Genomic DNA, 18,146 nt, shown 5'->3' on the forward strand with positions numbered 1-18,146 from the left:
TTTAAACCATAATTAATTACTAAGCTAGTTTTGCTACAGTAATTTTAATTTGTTTTGTGACCAGTGGATTATTATACCTTTTGGATTAAAATTTAATAGTTGATCTTATTACTCTACCGTTAGCATTTTTGAAGTCATAATTTTAGATAATTCTTTGAATCTATAATGTGTAACACAGAATCTCGTATAGTATGCAACCAATCTACAATATACGAAGTAGCTAGTAATTAATGTAAACTTGAAATTATTTTTGTATGAATTGTCGTCCTTTTGTTGTTAAATTAAAATTGGAATTTTCTAAGTAAACTTCTAATGCTTTGAGGTACCTAAAATTCACCCTTTTGTAAAATGGCTTTGTGGTGAATGACTGAATGCTAAGAGAAAGACACTCCATTAATTACATTTAAAACCACATAGTTACCCCTTATTTAATAAAATTCAATTGTAGACACAACATTAAATCACTTAATTACCCTTAATTAATAAAATTAGTCAATTATTTTCTTCCAATTAATTGCATTCAAAACACTAGACATTCATTATATGTTCGGTATTTACTACCACACGTGACACGGCCACACCTACATTGTAATTTCACTAGTAATGTGTCGGCTAAAATAACCAACTTGATACTATATACGTATAGTATAGTATGTCTCACTGAAGAAGCTAGCTAAGCTAAGAGATATCACGTGCGCTGTATCCTACCATCACTTCCCTAGTCGGCTAAAATCTAATAATAACATTAAAATTATATTTTATACGGACGTTTTCACGTGTACTTAATATTAGAGGTGCAAATTATATAACGAATATAAATTTAATTTTGACAACCCATAAAAGGCTATTGGAGTATACATACGTCAAACCCTAATCATATGTCCTTGAATAGAAAGATCATAATGTGTTAGAAATTATGCATAGGGTGGTAAGGCCACCTTTTTAAGCACTTCATTAAATAGGGTTTGCAATTCATTCTCTCCTCTCTTTTTATTATTTTCTCCACTCCAAAATAACATAAACCTTCATTACTCATGTCATGGACATCAACCACATACATAATAATAAACTCCCCATAAACCACAACTCCACCATCATCAATTGGGATAAAGGCCTTAACCTTTCCATGGACATGGATGATCATCATCATCATCATCATAATCATCATCAACAACATGTTGATGATCATCATCAACATCATAACCATCATGTTCATCCATTTATACATGATAATAATCCGGTATGGCAAACCTACCATAATCTTCCTACACCACACTCATCTCAACCCTCCATTCCATCATCATCATACATCATCAAACCAACACCTCTACAAGAACAAATAATATTAGAGGAAGATGAGCATGAGTTTGAGGAAGAAGAGGAGCTAGGAGCTATGAAAGAAATGATGTACCGGATTGCGGTTATGCAACCCGTGGATATTGACCCGGCAGCTATCCGTAAGCCTAAGAGAAGGAATGTTCGGATCAGTAATGACCCGCAAAGCGTGGCGGCCCGACATAGGAGGGAACGGATATCCGAAAAGATTCGGATCCTCCAACGGTTAGTGCCCGGCGGTGTTAAAATGGATACTGCCTCTATGCTTGATGAGGCTATTCGTTATGTTAAGTTTCTTAAGAGGCAAATCCGTCAACTTCAATCCGGATCCTACAATCACCAACCACCACCACCACCCGTCCCCACCTTGTCGCCTTCCGATTGGCCACCGCCTCCCTCGGCCTCAGCCTCGCTCTTTAGTCCCTACTCCAGCACCGGGAGCTCTAAAGTGGTGCTTATTAGGGATAATAATAATAACGGTAATCATCATGAGGGGATGATTTTTCAACACGGAGGTAATTAATTGATTGATTAGTTTAATATCAAAATTGATTTTATATATAATCCCTAGGGTATGTATGTACGTTGCATTGTTGTAATAGATAAAATCATTAGCATTATTATTATTGGGAAATAACTATGATGCTATTGTCAATAATTAAACAATAAGTAGGGCTAGCATTATAGTTAACTCAAAATTGTTCTATTGACATGTACTCGTATGTATGTATCTATGTACATGTGTATGTATGAGCTTATATGTGCGTGTTTGCATACGTGTATTATTGTATATATACATGTACTTGTCGAGATTAATTAAGCTTGTTTAATTATACTAAGATCACGAATTTACAATCTAGTTAATTTGTATATTTGGACAATGCATGTGAGAATTTAAGAAAAACATAATGAAGAAAAAAAGTTTGTTAGGATATGATTGACCAAGATATATAGGCGCCAAAAATAATGGTCATAGTACAGTTAGTTTCAGGCTATGAAGATTGGTCCGTCTACCTTTATTCATGGCAAAATATATAATATAATCATATAAATGTATAATATAAGATCAAATTGAGATTGAGAATATATATATAAATATAGACTCACTACATATACGTATGATATGTAACAAATTAAGTGTCTGCAAGTTGCCGGAAAATGAGTTCTCCGGGAATAAAATTTAGTGACGTGAGACATTAATTTATTTATTTTAGTTTATAAAAAATGAATTATACTATATAGACTATAGTAGTAAAATATATAAAATTTGGAAAAAGATAATGATGAAAACTATAGTATAAAATAAAAATACATGAGCATGCAAAGAAGAAACGCACGCTATGATAAGAGGGAGAAGAGAGATGCATGAAAATGAGAATGGCTGGTTGTGAAAAGATTACGTGTGGAGAGTTGCACTGCAACCATTTGTACATCATCCTTTAAATCATTACATTATTTAATGGCTCATCACACCCTTGTCACTCCTACTTCTTTCTCTTGCCTTTTTTTTTTTTTTTTTTTTTCCCTACTATTTTAATTTCCCCATATTTTCTCTATAATTTGAGGGGTTTTTTTTTTCAGTTTTCTTTTGATTTAAAATTTGGTTTACAATTTTGTTCATATTATTGTTTTTTGTTTGAAAGTTAGTATATGATTGAGTGCTATATGGTCATAGAGTATTGGACTGGAATCGGTTAATTTGCCTAATTGTTATAGTTACTCTGTATAAGACAACATAGTTTTTAGATTGTTGATGAATTTGTTTGGTATCACTATTATTTTAGCATTTTTAATGTTAAGATTTAAATATTGTACGATACAAGTTCATTGTGTGTATAATGACATTTTGAATTAGATTATATGCACTATAAACTACGAGGAGTCATTAAATTATTTTATTTTTATTTTTTTTAAAAAAAACGGTCATACTAAAGTAAAGAGATTATTTCATCAAATCAACTTTTAATCCAATATGCAAACTATAAGTAAAACTAAGCTAGTAACGGTTTATACCTTAGCTCAATTTATTCCTTTTGGATAATCTTAGTCAAAAGATAGTGAATGTTTGATAAATCGATCAAACTTTTCAATTGAATCATTTCCTTGCATGATTTTGGCAAGAGAATGATGAAGTTTGCTCCAATTTATAAACTCATTCATCCAAAGTTATGTACTTGTTTCTTTGACATTCTTATAACAATTGTACCATGACTTATAATTTACAATATAAAAAATTTCTCTAGTATGTATGGAGTTAGAATTTAATGGTATATAGTTCTAAAATTAGCTTAAGACCCATACAGTCCACTAAAGAAATGTAACAGTTTGTTTCATGATTTTAGCCATTTTTCTTTGTCTTAGTATGATTGTCTACTTTATAGTCAAAGATGCATTTTTTTCATGTACAACTTTTTATCAAAATATAGCTCAATTTTTAAGGAGTATATTCTTATAGTATCAATTTTACTCAATTTTTTGTAATATTTATTTTATGTACTAATAAATTATTGTGCATTAAATACTTTATGAATTCCAATTTTATGTTCAGGAAAAAAGTAACATGCATTTTGCAGTGTATACATGTTTTTAATTCAACAAAGTAAATCTGAGTTAAAATGCTTGACTTTGATCTGGCTTGATTGAGTCAGTGTTCAAGAATTTGAGGCTTTCCTTGATTTTGTTTAGCTCACGGGTCTGAGCTGTAGGTATTGACCTTTTACAAGTTGTATTTATGGCTAAAATTTTGAAGTGTTGGAACAACTTTATATCATCTTGAGTGGCGAGCCGGCGAGCCCCTCTTCGGGTCTCAATAATACCTCAAAATCACTATTATATTTCTCGTGAATTTTAATGACTGTTTTGAATTAAATTATCCAAATTTAGACTCGATTTAATTAACCTATAAATATGTAAAATTATGAAGTATCTTGGTTTGTAACTGCTAATCTAGTACATGAGAACTTGATTTCTAAATAGTTCGAAACTGAACTGAATTGGACACTTACCTAAAATGACCCAAACTTTGAGTTTTTTAATTCAAAAGGAGTCATTTATCATGTCACTAGAGCAGCAGAGCTTGTAGTGCATGAATCAATATTTGCAAGTCATGCTAAACCTAGTTATCTAGTACATGATTTGTAAGTGACGAATCATACTTCGTATATAACTTTAATGACATAAAATAAAATATATCACCACAAGAAATTAGAGAGATCATTATATAATAGATTGGACCAATTGATGAACTAGAAGTTTAGAATAGTAAGTCGATCAATTACTAATCAATATTAACTTGACCTCAAGAAACACAAAAATCTTGATTTAATCTTTGTGTCACTTGATAAATACCTAAATCAATAGCTCTACATATGCATTGACTTGAAAAGTATGTACTAAACCCAAACCAGACCAAACCTATTGTATGTACTATGTAGACCTTTATAAGAACAACCTTTTATTTTCACCCTTACATACTCATGTACCTCACGAGGTACTTTTTTTAATCCTTTAGAGAAGTTGTAATGATGTTGGATATAAAACAAGATTAGTCATATATATACTTATCACTTAAAGAAAGATTAACATCACTACATCTCTACATCATTATAAATAATAAATAAATGAAGGAGAAACTATATTTGTATAACTTTCACGTGCTAATGTAAGGCAACAAGTATTTTCTATTTCCAATTCCAAAAGTGTAAACTTATGAGACACTACTTTAATTAAGAGGAATAATTTACAAGTAGCATATACTTGTATATTACTTGTAATTTTATAAAGCAAATCCCTACATAATTTAAGTTTAGGCAAGTGATGAATCTATGAGTAAAATCCAAGGTATTGGTTTTTTGGGTAATCGAAGGCATGTATTTGTCTCCCTTTAACTGGAAGTTTGTTTCTTCAAGATTGCACACATGACATCATCCACGATGCCCCTTTGTAATGTGATAGAATTCTCAACAAAAAATTTTGATTGCAAGTCGTTGAACCCTAAGCTTACTCAACATCTAGTATAACATTTTTGGAGTTGTAAGAGAGCAATCATTTTTACCATCCCCATTGTAACTTGCCCGTTCCTACGAGTTTGATTCTGATAGCATGATCCCCTTATACATAGGGCTATATATTCCATGAGGAAAAACCAAAAATTTACGCTGATGCTATGTTAGAAGACCAACTCAACCAAAAGCCTAACTTAATCGCTCAAATTCGCTTACCAAACTCATGAAAGAGATCAGTATTGTGATATTATCATTTTCTTAATCAATATCTATCTTACATTTATAAATTGAATTAGTATGGTACTTGATCCATACTTAAATTTGCTTCTTGTAAATTTCCACCGTCTTTAAGTCAAAATTGTGACAATATATTTTTTTGAACCAAACAATTATTCTACCATAAAAGTGGTAAGTTAAGAATACAAGTTATACAACTCAAACAGATTAGAATGTGTTCAACCATGCAAGTTCAATATGCCATTTATGGTGGTAGAAACACAACCTTTCGGATTTTTGACCATTAAGTTAATTTCAGACAAATAAAATTCTACCTGAACGCAAAACTGCAGAAGTGACCACACCTATCAGGCATAGAAGATGATTAGATGGATGTGTTAAAACTTCATTTAGTTACACTCATATGTAATGAATTTCCATAAACAAAAACAGCTATATTGTTCGATCTTGATCAATAGAGGTATTTCCATAAGGCTATACCACTTGCACTTGATCACGAGTCCAAAGTCGAAAACTGTCCAGCATTCTGTGCTAGCAAAACATTCTTGAGTGGCATACCGCCCAAAACAATATATGGCTACCTCAAAGAAAAATGCCAAACTAACAAAATCAAATTCATAGATTCATCTCATACATTACAAGCTAGCTAATTTATCTAAAGAGCAAAAATTACATGCAGAAAAAGGGTTACCTCCAATGCATAAAATGAATGTACAAGAATTTTAAAAGACTCAGCTACCACTAATATGGTACAGGAAAATCATATTCAATACAGCAATCCATTAGTCAGATTTAGCTCTTTTGATGTTTCCCCACGTATGCCTGCAAGAACACAAATTAGGTTCAGTTGAGTTTTGCTAGCTTTCGCTTCTATGAAAGAGATTCTGCAATATCTATGATAGCAGGATCTAAAGGTGCAAATTTGAAAACAGAAACTCACCTGTACAAGTTTGTCAATTTTTTGCTTTGAGCACGACAGATACATGTCAATTTTCTCTTTCGTTTGAGGAATTTGAGGCCCTAATGTCTCCGTAACTTTGTCAACCACTTTTTTCACTATTGTCTTGTAGGCATCTTTGCTTACATGACCATCCTTCCATGAAGGCTTTAAAAGCTCCTTCACAAACTCTGCTAATGCAAATTTGAATTGACGGAGTCCCTTTGTATCTTTCAACTTTTTATCGTCATCAGCTCCATCATCTGCACCCATATCCTGGGAAGGCCCATTTTCCAGAGCCTTAATTATTCCTTCATCTGTTGTTTTGCCATATTTCTCATCCTTGGATGCTGCAACAGGCTCTTGCTGAGTCACATTATCCTTGTGATGTATTTCATTCTTAGAGATGTTCTGCTCAACACTAGGCAATACATGATTACCCAAGTTTGCCATCTTTGGCTCAACACTATTACATACAGGATCATATGGCTTTAGTGCTTCAGGAGCTTGATTGAGCTGGATTGTTGCAGCAGAAACTGGAGGAACAGGTTCTGCTATGTCAGGTGAGTTAGACAAACTACAGGGAGTAACAGCAGTCGAAAACTGAGAATGCTGCTGCCTGCTTTCAAGTAGTTGGGTCAGAGAAGCGGTGAGATGGGAGAGTTGTGCCAGTTGTTTGTTGCTTACAGAGCTATGAGCAGTAGCAGATTCTGGAGCAACTTCAGATGAAGCTAAACTGACCGCATGAGACCCATCAACCTTTTTATCTAAAAAGGCAGATGGATTATGCGAAACTTGCCTTTGCATTGCCTCTCCTTGAGAAAGATATGAAGGTGAAGACAACTGACCTTGTCCAGCATTCTGTAATGGGAGCGACAGCTGATTTTTTCCAGAGGAAGGAAGTCCTGGGAATGGCAGCTGAATTTGTCCAGGGGGAGGAGGTCCAGGGAGTGGCAGCTGATTTTGTCCAGGGGGAGGAGGTCCAGGGAGCGGCAGCTGATTTTGTCCAGGGGGAGGAGGTCCAGGGAGTGGCAGCTGATTTTGTCCAGGGGGCGGATGTGAAGAGAGTGACAGCTGATTTTGTCCAGGAGGAGAATGTGAAAAGAGTGAGAACTGACTTTGTCCAAGAGGAGATTGTAGAGGAATTGACAGCTGATTTTTTCCAGGAGGATGTGAAGGAATTGATGGCTGACTTTGTCCAGGAAGAGAATGTGAAGGGAGTGACAGCTGAGTTTGCCCAAGTGGGGAATTTATGTTTGTAGTAGGGTGAACATTGACACTATGATCAGACTGAAAATTACCTTGCCCTTGTAGGAGATTCAATGGTTGATTTTGAACAATACATGAGCCATCATGATCTCGAACATCACTCCTTCCCCCAGAATTCAACATAGGTTTTTTATCCTTATAATCTGGATTCTGGTCAGCAAAAGGATCATGAAATACTTTCTGTTCCTGTAATCCAGCTTGGTAATGCTTCTCATATGAAGCTTCTCCAGCCACATCTTGCTGAACAGCTGGAAAAGAAATGTTAGATGCAGTTTGTGAAGATGAAGAGTTCATGCCCTGTTGTTTGATATCCCGAGGAGAAATCTCCATATCACCAGAAAAATTTTCCGTCAAGCCAGGGACGTTATTTTCTATCTTCCACTGAAGTGCCTGCTTTTTGTCCTGGATCAGAGATTTGCCTATATTAGCCGATGTTTCTCGTGTTTGTTTTATGTCTAGCATATCATGGCTCCAACAATCATCCCCAGGTCTTGATCCAGTCATGTCTTTGGCCACTTCTGTGATCTCATTTTTATCATCTCCCCAACCATGCGCTGCAGGATTATTAGGTACTGTAGTAACATCACACCAACTTGGACCATCCCAACCTCGGTCACCCTCATATTTATGGTCTAGACCCCTCCCATCACCTTTATATCTTGCTGTACTCACTTCTTTCCTTTCATTCTTGTCCTCTCCCCAACCTTGCACTGCTGGAACAGTTGAAACAGCAGTCGCATCACTCCATCTTGAACCTTCCCAAACCTGGCCACCCTCACTTTTATGGTCTGGGCCGCGCCTATCACCTCGGGACCTCCTATCTGGACTATATATTTCCTGAACCTGATGAGAAAATTTGCAACGAGTTCCATTACGGCAATTTCCAGCAGCAAAAAACTTGCATGGAGTTTCACCTCTTTTAGGAGGCTCAAATTCATGATTTCGGTCAGGATAAGTATCCCTCCGTCTGTGGTCAAGATCACAATAGGTATCCCTACTTCTATGATCATGATCAGGATAGATATCTCTACTTCGAAGGTCATGATCCCGGTTCCTGTAGACATCTTCAACAACTCCTTTATCAAATACATCAGCAGCAGAATCATCATGCACATACCTGCACAAATCACCTCTTCTACACCTACCCTTCAAAAATTCGTTACAGATATGAGCAGATTTTTCAGTCCTTGTAGCACTGTCTTTGGTGTCATCAGGAGAATATCTTGAACCTCCAGTCTTTCGACGTCTACTTTCCCAATCTTCTGGTGAGCTGCATTCCAGTCGCCTATTATCATACATTTCATCCTGGTGAAGAAAATGGCAGCTACTCCCTCTCCTGCATCTTCCAGAAGAAAAATCTCTACATATTTGTGCTGGAACTCCAGATCTGCTTCTACTCCTATCATTCACTGCTGGCTCCCGTCTAAAGTTATGAGCTGGACTCTGGCTCCGGCTCCGGCTCCGGCTCCTGCTCTTACTAATCCTAGACATCAAACCAAATCTTAGGAGAAAAGGAAAAACCAATAAAGACCTTTAAGCAGCTAGCACAAGAAGCTGATAACAGAAGGGAGACATGAATCAAATGGTAAAGGGTAAACTACAAGTTTAAAGTGAATGATTGTCTACCCCTGTTTGAACATATTAACCACTTTGAAAAACCTAGTCTACAATATTTCATGTAGGATATAACAACAGAAAGACGAAACAAGAAAAAAAAAGTGCCTGTTAAATCTCTGGAAGAGAATAGGATATCAATCAAATTCTAATTACAAAATCCAAAGGAAACATAAAAAGAACAGGACAAATTGGCATCTTACAAGTCGTACCGGTGTGATCGACCCCAACCATTCCTCGGGGACCGACTTGAATGCCGAGGTCTCCATTCATCTAGTCCTGGAGAGATTCTTGTGCAATTTCCTTCTCTATCCCAAGTCATTGCGCTTTCTTTGCTGCGACTATCGTGCCTACGTGAACTTCTATCAGGTGAAAGAGGCTCCCTAGGCTGTCAATTGAAATAAGCATCTACACAGTCAGCTTAATATACCAAAAAATAACACCTCTAAGCAAGACCATTAACCTATTCCATCATGAAAAAAACTACCTACCCTCCGTGTCTGAGCCCTATCATAAAAATTTTCAGGTAGTGCTTCAGCATCTTTATGGTCCCATTTTGAATGGCGTCTCTTGCTACTTCCACTCATTTCTCCAGATAAAATAGCAGGATCTTGATTACTCAAATGTGAGCTCTGCAAGAATCATTGAAAGAATAAAAGGTTAGTTAAATAATTAAGATAATTCAAACATAAAAATGCTTTCATTGTAAAAAAAACTGTCAAGACAAGACCCTGACATATTAAGCAGAGGTATTCATTCGTTCTCAATCTGTCCATAAACGGAAGCAAACAAATATGGTTTTCAAATGATGTAAACTACCATCTAAAATCAATATCAATATAAATGTAACAAATTTCAAACTTATAAAACTTTGCAAGCAAGTCAAAGTTCGGTCACTAGCCCCAGAGTCACTTCCAGAGTTCGAGTTTAATCACTAATTCCTCTGTCCAGTTAAGAGACAGATTGGCTATACACTCAAGTGTGAAACATCCAAAAGGAATTAGCTTACACTATAAGCATATTTGACAAAGCGATCAGCATATCTTCCAACTGGCCAAACCAGTACACATTTCTGAGTCCCCTCTCTTCATATTATAGCGTATAAAGACAGCAAAAAAGAATGAAGAAAAAGTAAGTAAACAGATCTGCAAATGGGGTTCAAATGGGTTATTGTTCCTTCACGTGCTTGTACAATATTTTCTCAAAACTATTTAGTTTGTCAATCTCCTCAATTTACCTTCAATTGAAAGTTTGAAGCCCTGCATAAGTGCATATCAACAAAACTTAATCTTAGAAAGAGGTTGTACTGAATTACTGATAATAGGCTACAATGTCGGGAGAAAAAACAGAGCAATTTCAGCTGCTATATATGAAGCAGGCAAAAGGGATAACAAAGGCGAAAAGCACCATTTCCAATTAAATTCCAGTAAAGAGACACCTGCCTTTCTGTAAAATAGATGTTAAACAAAGAGGGCAAGTTGTCCTCGATAAAAGAGCAGCTAATGTCCCTCTCCCCGGTCTGCCCTCCTCAGAAAGAATAACTGAAACTGTGTCTCTAAAACGAAAGCCCTAGGATAGAATACTCAATTATAAAATTGAGTAATTACACCTTAATTTTGAATAAGCATCTTCTCATCAAGCATTGATCAGTCATAAGAGCCCATGAAGTGAATAATTAATATCTCGTATATTAATATCCATGGTTTGAAAATACGAATCCGGTTCAATATCACGTTGTCATGGGATGTGTTGATTGTAGACCGCATTGCAGCTGTCACAATACAAATTTGATTTCAAAGTCTTTTAGGATTTTACAATAGGGATACACTATTAAAGTAATTAGAATAGATTATAAGGAGCTTAAAGCCATTGGTGGGAAGACATAAGGAATCCTTCATTTGAGTTAAACAAAGAATTTGATGTTCATATGAGATTATGAGTTGTTGAACACCCCATGCTAAATTGAGTGATTTTGGTTTTGTTAATTGAAAACCTTTATAATACGGCTAACCTGAAATGAGACAAATGTATATTTGCACCATCCTAACATGCGGTTTCTTCTTCTTCTTCTTCTTCTTCTTTTTTTTTTTTTTTTTTAATGCTCTACTCAATTACTGTAAATACGCAATTTAAAAGAGTATCGAAAAATGTGCTTGGATGTAAGATAAAGGAGGTAAGATGATGTAAAAAGGTGGATTTGTGCAAGTAAATAATGTAAGTGGCTGTAGAAAGGTGTAATAATTGTCGGGTTGAAAGCCATGAAAGGGAAAGATGGTAGAAGGGATAAATCAAAAATAGAATGAAGTAAAGTGAGTGGAAAAAAAAAAAAAAAAAAAAAAAGATTAAAATGAAAAGTGAATAAAACAAAAAAGAATAGAGGGTGTACATAGGTGCATGATTTTGCATTTTCCAAAGATGGCATGCTGTTAGAGCTTATTTAAGTCATTTCAAAATTTATCTATCCTATTCACATTATAAATATTTTATTAGTAAAAATGAGTTTTCTTCATTTAAACACGATTTTAATCATTAATAACCATTAGTTTCAAACAACAAATATAACAATGAATTAGTAAAAATATTTTTAATCATTAAACATTAGTTTCAGTCAATGAAAACTAGTTTTAATTGTAAAATTAGTTTTTATTAAAGTTTAATTAATATTATTGTTAATTGTTAAAATGGGGCTTAATTGCATTAGCATTAATAGGAGAGCATCATTCATATATTGTATAAGATAAAATAATAATTACCCAACATTACACACTAATGTACAATTACAAGCCTACTAAATTTTTAAAAAAGTTGTTCTTTCTAAAAAAAAAAAAAAAAAAAAAAAAAAAAAGCATTACAATGTTTGAAGCATATCCAAATCATCCCTATTTCCTCATATTTCCCACCAATAATAGTGATTTATTCACATAGAAGCTACCTTGCCCCGTTTCTTTTCATTCTTTTCAACTTCTTCGAATAAGAGAAGCGACACGATTTCTAATATGACTTCATTAGACCTTCACCACGGCGCAATGAACGGACATTCCCATACAAGCACCACCAATAGCCAAGTCTGGCTTATTGCTAGTGATAGTGTACAATGATTTTGAATTACATTTGGTTATTGGAAAGTTTTGGGCACCCTCTTAAGCACACAAGGCCATTTACCAAAAGCAGACTTAAAATATAGTAGGCTTCTCCTGTAAGCCTTTGCAATTCTATACCCTCTTTATTGGAGTGCTACTCAAAGAATAATTCACTTCATCATTGATTCATGCTAAAACTTTATCCAGGTGCCATTGCTTTGTTAGCCTCTTCGTGAACGGTTTCCATAATAATGGATGGCTTTTTACATCCCAATCAACTTAAGCCAAGCATGGCCGAAGAGGAAATTATTTCACCAAGAGTGTTCATAATAAATGGCATATTCAACTTCATTCCCATGTACCCTTCCCCGTTGTTGCTTCACAACAAAACCATATCATTACAGTTTGTCAAACAACTTTTCTTCCTAATCTTGATATGCGGCCATTTACAATAAATTAAGACACCTTTTTATTGAAACCGATCACCTTATGCATCCATGTTCGGGCCTCCACTTTAGCTTCGAAACATTAGTACAGTATGATGTTGCTCGTATGACGTGTGAAGGTTTACAAGCTTGTAGAAAGGTCATTACTCCTAAGTTCAAAAAATAAACCAATCGACCGTCACAAACCAATATCGATTCAAATTTGGCGCCTCTCTCGATTCGATTGTCATTTCTCCTAAATAAGGACCCAATCCTTTGAGAGTAGGATGCTCCGAGATGGAAATGTTAGCCAACCTAACCATAACACTTCACTTTTTTTGTGTTCATTTCAATATGGGATAGGGGCTCCAGTCGCTCCACTTAGTTATTCCTCCATTACAACAAATTTATCATCAATATTAACCATATTAAGGTAGGAAATTTCAGGTTTAAAAAAAAAAAGGTAGGATATTGAGTTACTCAGCCTTTCATAATACGCCATCACTTTACTTCAAGCTACGGTCCATGTAACACAAATTAAGGCTTTACCCTTAACTAATTAATTCTTTTGTAAGCAAATTGATAGTTTACTTTCAAACTCAATTTCAACTCCCACATCAACCTCTCTATTCTCCTAGCATAATCGTTTAATAGTCCAAATCATTATTCACTCCATTTTCAATTTCTTTGTGAACTCGACCATTCGAAATGGGGAATATCATCATTCGGGAGTAGTGGAGATCTACAAACCTTTTGAAATAAAGAACTGTGAAGAAACCACCTAGGTGTAAAGAATTATTGCTACATTAATCTCCTCCAAAACTTACATGCTTTTGCCTTTGACAAAGGCTAAAAATGATCCAACAACCCATCCACCATAAGCAACAAATACTAATGCATGGATAAACCCCAAATCAACATCCCTTATACCAATATTAGTAAAATCTCCAAAGATATAATAGGTCGTGTTCTTTTAAGCCTCTGAGAGTGGAGTAGAGCAGATCTCAACAGGTCAACACAATAGAACAAAGCAGCTTATTGAGAGCAAAAAGCAGACCACAACAAATCAAAAGAACAGGGCTTTATATGTAACCTCCATTTTTATTAAAGTTCCTCTCATATGCTTTGTGTTCAATTTGCATTTTCGCGTAAGATATTCATTTACACCCAAACACCGCAAACTCGTTGCGAGTCCCAAGCCTAGATACAGGAGGGAGTTAGGTCGGTGATAGTGTAAAACTTTATCACATCACCTGACATGAGCCACAATGATTAAGAGTAGTACTAGGATGGGCAACCTCATGGGAAGTCCTCATGTTAGTTCATGTAGCCGACCCCACTTATGGGATATTCATTTACACCCGCTTTATATATGCATTGGCATCACGTAATACTATAATGACATTTGCACATTTCTTGAATTTTCTCACCCAAAGTCTTACTACCTAATATTAAAGTTGAAGTAAGACTTTGGGATTCTCAAAACCCCTCAAGTGTTGATCCAAGCTCACATCACCACCAAAAGACCCAATAGACATGGACTTAGCAAATAGAAATCGACGTCCTTGGTGTTTAAAATAATCATAAGCACATGTTCAAAGCATCGTTCACCATTCATTCGCCTTTATATTTGGTGCAAAACTCATCTTTCCAACTACTCGCTTTTAAAAAGCATCAAGATGCCTCACCCAATCATGAATTTCATATCATATATCACTTTGTTCATACCCATTGTGAAAAGTACGTCCATTGAGGATTATTCCATGAGCATGAACGGAAGTTGACTTGTTATCAATTGCAATGTACATCTTACACTGTCCTAAGAATATTAACAAACACTTAAAGCATACACTATGGAATATCACAACAAATAGTCATGATAAGCTCATGAATAAAACCAAATAAAAAATAAAAGGACCAAAAGTTCAACATAAGCCAATATTAACATCTTACATGTTCTCCTAGTTTAAGTCTAAATTATTCAAATTATCAGTAGAAAGTAGTAATTTTGCACATGGGATTTTGGACCAATTGTACTGCCATTCCTCATATTTCACTTAATTTTATTAACTACATTTGACTTTGTACAAGTATACAACAAGTCAATGTAACAATAAAACAAGTTAGTCCAAATAAAAATAAAAAATCAATAAGGATCATAAAATCTAGAAACTTAACCCATGTTAGCAATAATGAATCAAGAGAACAAAATGAATAACCATACAAATTCTCCCACATACAAAGCAATAACAAGGAGCACTGATCCAGCAAAAATAATGAAACTAATTTATTGAATAAAGTTGCATATGTATAAATTGTGAATACTTAGAACTCCCTCTACTCCTAAATGCTCTTCCCATTTTGAGTGTGCACATTTGCTAATGTATTACTTTGATCATTAATATTTATGGTTGCATATAAGTAAAAAAAAATAAAATACATATATATATATAACAATTGAATATGAATAAACTACTCATAGAAACGAATCAAATAAGACTAAAAAAAAGAATAGGAAGGACTATTAAAGAGAGGGGGGAAAAAAAACATACAATTATGAATTATGGAATCAACTAATCAAGAAGTTTCAATAACATACCTAGTATCCTACCAAAAGTTACAACACCCAGAAGGTAAAGCACGTGAATTTGACATCAAATTATATTATATTATATCCATTTCATTTTTATTGTCCCATTTGGAATTTTGTACAACTTTAATAAGACTTTGACTTCAAGATTTAACCTTTCAAAATCACATTTGCTATCTAGTTAAATAAGGCACATATCAATATTGGCAAATATTGCCATAATCAAACCTCAATCATTAACACCAAAGCACCCAATCCCTCTAAAAGGCCAAAACCTATCTTCTAAAATTGTTTATAGAAAAAGGTATAAATGAAAACATTGGGAAAAATACCTATTCGAAATCACATATTGAAACACACAAAAAGAAAAATCCATCAATACTCTTATAGGATTAGTATAATCTAGATTTTTTTTTTAAAAACAAATAACTCTTAAAAAGTAAAGTAGCGTTCTACATAAGAACTTCCAAATAGGGGCTCATTCATGAAGGAAATTCCATAAACACGACTTTACAGGGAAATGTTCTCAAACAACCAAATTCCCATGGAGCAAACCTCCCTCTTTGCACCCTAGAAAGAAATTAAGAAAAACTATAAATGTAAGCTTTTAAAACTACATAAGAATATGACATGTCATAAAATAACTAACCTGTTAGTATAGCAAAGCGAGCATTTGACCAAATCATCAGGAAGCAATTTCGAGACCAATAAATTTGTACACGTTTCAGGACTCACGGTGTTAACAACCAAGTATAAAGCTCAGATTGTTGCTTCATAAAGCTACAAATATTCTACTACAATGGCCACCTTATTAGCGTAAGGTACATCTTTTTAACAGCCTTCACATCTCATCAAACATGAAAATATCCACAAGTTCCATAACTTAACAAAGAATTTTCAATAAAATAACTCAAGACTCAAGAGGTATAAGCTTCTCCAATCTCCAGGCCCCCCACCACAGGAATAAGAATTGATTTCTTAGGACGTTCTGTCTATAATGCTTATAGCAAGAATTATGACAAGCGACTTTAAGATGTATGAGAAAATGGTAATCAGGTTGAACTGTCCTCCAAAGTTTAGAGATGTAAAGCACTTCTATGCAAAAACCTCAGCATTCTCTCGACCAATTTTAATGACTAGCTCAAAATTCACCAACAAAATTCCCATAAAGGATGTAATTTTAACTGTTTCAGGAACCACATTATTTTAACTGCATCAGCCACAATCGATGAACCTTTGTATAACTTCCAAGCTTCCCATGTTACTGCAGAAAATTTATCTGGTATTAGTTGTACTCTTGGAGCTCTTAGAGTGACATCAAACTAAACAACAGTAGGAACTACCTATCCTTCAACACAAAAGGCTAACCTACATTCCTATCACCCAAGTATACACAATTAATAAAACCTAAAAAGCCCCATTGGCATTCACTACTACTATAGTACTTCCGCAAAATTCTAGGGTCAATTTTTTCACTACACAATACTCCACATAAACCTAAATGCCATTTAATTTTCACAACCTTTCCACAAATTAACCGTCCAATAGAGTCCGAAAAGCTACCAAGAAAAGGGTAACAATAAAAATAAAGTTTTTAAGAAAAAAAAAAAAATCTTATTCTAAACGTGGGTCTCACTCAATCACACAAGAACAGCCCCTCCCCTCGAGCCAGAGCCGAAGGGCAGCTGCCCTGGGCTCAGGGAGAAAAGGCCCATTTTTAATAGTTCCTTCCTACAATCAAGATGTATAAGCAACAGCTTGCAACACATTAACAGCCAAATTTGACTCAATTATCAAATCAGGCTCCACAAATCACATTAAAATCTTCTCACATAAGAACATCAACGCAATTTGCACATATCAGAACAAAATCAATCACTATAATCATTCAAAACCTCAGTAATAATCAAAAAGTTCAATTTTTTACATTACAAGAACCCTAAAATTACTATACTGAAAATCAAATCAACTATAAACCCTAGATTGCGAAATTAGAATTCGATAATTTAAAAAGGACAAAAAAAAAAATCTTACCTCGAAGCTGCTTCAATGGAGTAGAGAAAGCTCAGAATCCGCTTCAATGGAGATTAAGAGCACGCGCTTCAATGGAGGAGAGAGATGGAGAGAGAAGGAGGTGCAGCGTAAAAGTGAAAAGCTCCAAAGGAAGAAAAATGAAAACTTTGGAGGAAGATTAGTAATGTCTGCCGTCAGATCTACATTATATCAACGATCATTAATTATTTTCATTAATTATAGGTATTAAGGAAAAATAATCGTAGGATAATACGAGTACAAAAAAAAAAAAAAAAAAAAAAAAAAAAAAAAAAAAAGTATACGCAGTTAATCTGATTAAATTTTAGAAAAAAATTAAATTAAATCCCGTGCATATGCACATTTGTTAAATAATTATAATGACATGTTAAGCCTCATATAGTGTATAGCTAATGGACCAATGTTATAAGCTCTAAACTTTTGCTAGGTTGTATATATATACTTGTTCTAATACAACTACGAAAAATTAATTTCTGACATGGTATCGAAACCTCTATATTCTAAACACTAAAAACCCTAAATTTCTGATTTTTTTTTTCTCTCTACATTTTTTTCTCTACACTAATCTACTACTTGGTTGATTGAGATGGGTGACGATGGAGA

The 18,146-nt window shown here is 34.5% G+C and overlaps 2 protein-coding genes across 4 annotated transcripts; one reads left to right on the forward strand and one right to left on the reverse strand.

Moving 5' to 3' along the window:
* Positions 1 to 989: 989 nt before the first annotated feature.
* LOC110695361 (transcription factor HEC3-like) lies at positions 990 to 2,138 on the forward strand. Its single transcript, XM_021872606.1, has one exon. It carries the CDS (start codon positions 1,040 to 1,042, stop codon positions 1,856 to 1,858), a length of 819 nt encoding a protein of 272 aa, XP_021728298.1. The 5' UTR covers positions 990 to 1,039; the 3' UTR covers positions 1,859 to 2,138.
* A 3,826-nt stretch (positions 2,139 to 5,964) lies between these two features.
* Positions 5,965 to 17,732, reverse strand: LOC110695176 (zinc finger CCCH domain-containing protein 38-like). Of its 3 annotated transcripts, none has more exons than XM_021872393.1 (6): positions 17,526 to 17,731; positions 16,141 to 16,755; positions 9,888 to 10,028; positions 9,600 to 9,784; positions 6,517 to 9,265; positions 5,965 to 6,398 (listed from the first exon to the last, which is right to left on the reverse strand). In XM_021872393.1, exons 3-6 carry the CDS (start codon positions 9,981 to 9,983, stop codon positions 6,369 to 6,371), a joined length of 3,060 nt encoding a protein of 1,019 aa, XP_021728085.1. In that variant the 5' UTR covers positions 9,984 to 10,028; positions 16,141 to 16,755; positions 17,526 to 17,731; the 3' UTR covers positions 5,965 to 6,368. The 3 variants fall into 3 exon arrangements, with proteins under 3 accessions (XP_021728085.1, XP_021728087.1, XP_021728086.1); XM_021872395.1 differs by having other exon boundaries at positions 9,609 to 9,784; positions 17,526 to 17,729; XM_021872394.1 differs by lacking the exon at positions 16,141 to 16,755 and having other exon boundaries at positions 17,526 to 17,732.
* Positions 17,733 to 18,146: the final 414 nt, after the last annotated feature.

Source organism: Chenopodium quinoa, unplaced genomic scaffold (assembly GCF_001683475.1).
Source record: "Chenopodium quinoa cultivar QQ74 unplaced genomic scaffold, ASM168347v1, whole genome shotgun sequence".
NCBI classification, from domain to species: domain Eukaryota; kingdom Viridiplantae; phylum Streptophyta; class Magnoliopsida; order Caryophyllales; family Amaranthaceae; genus Chenopodium; species Chenopodium quinoa.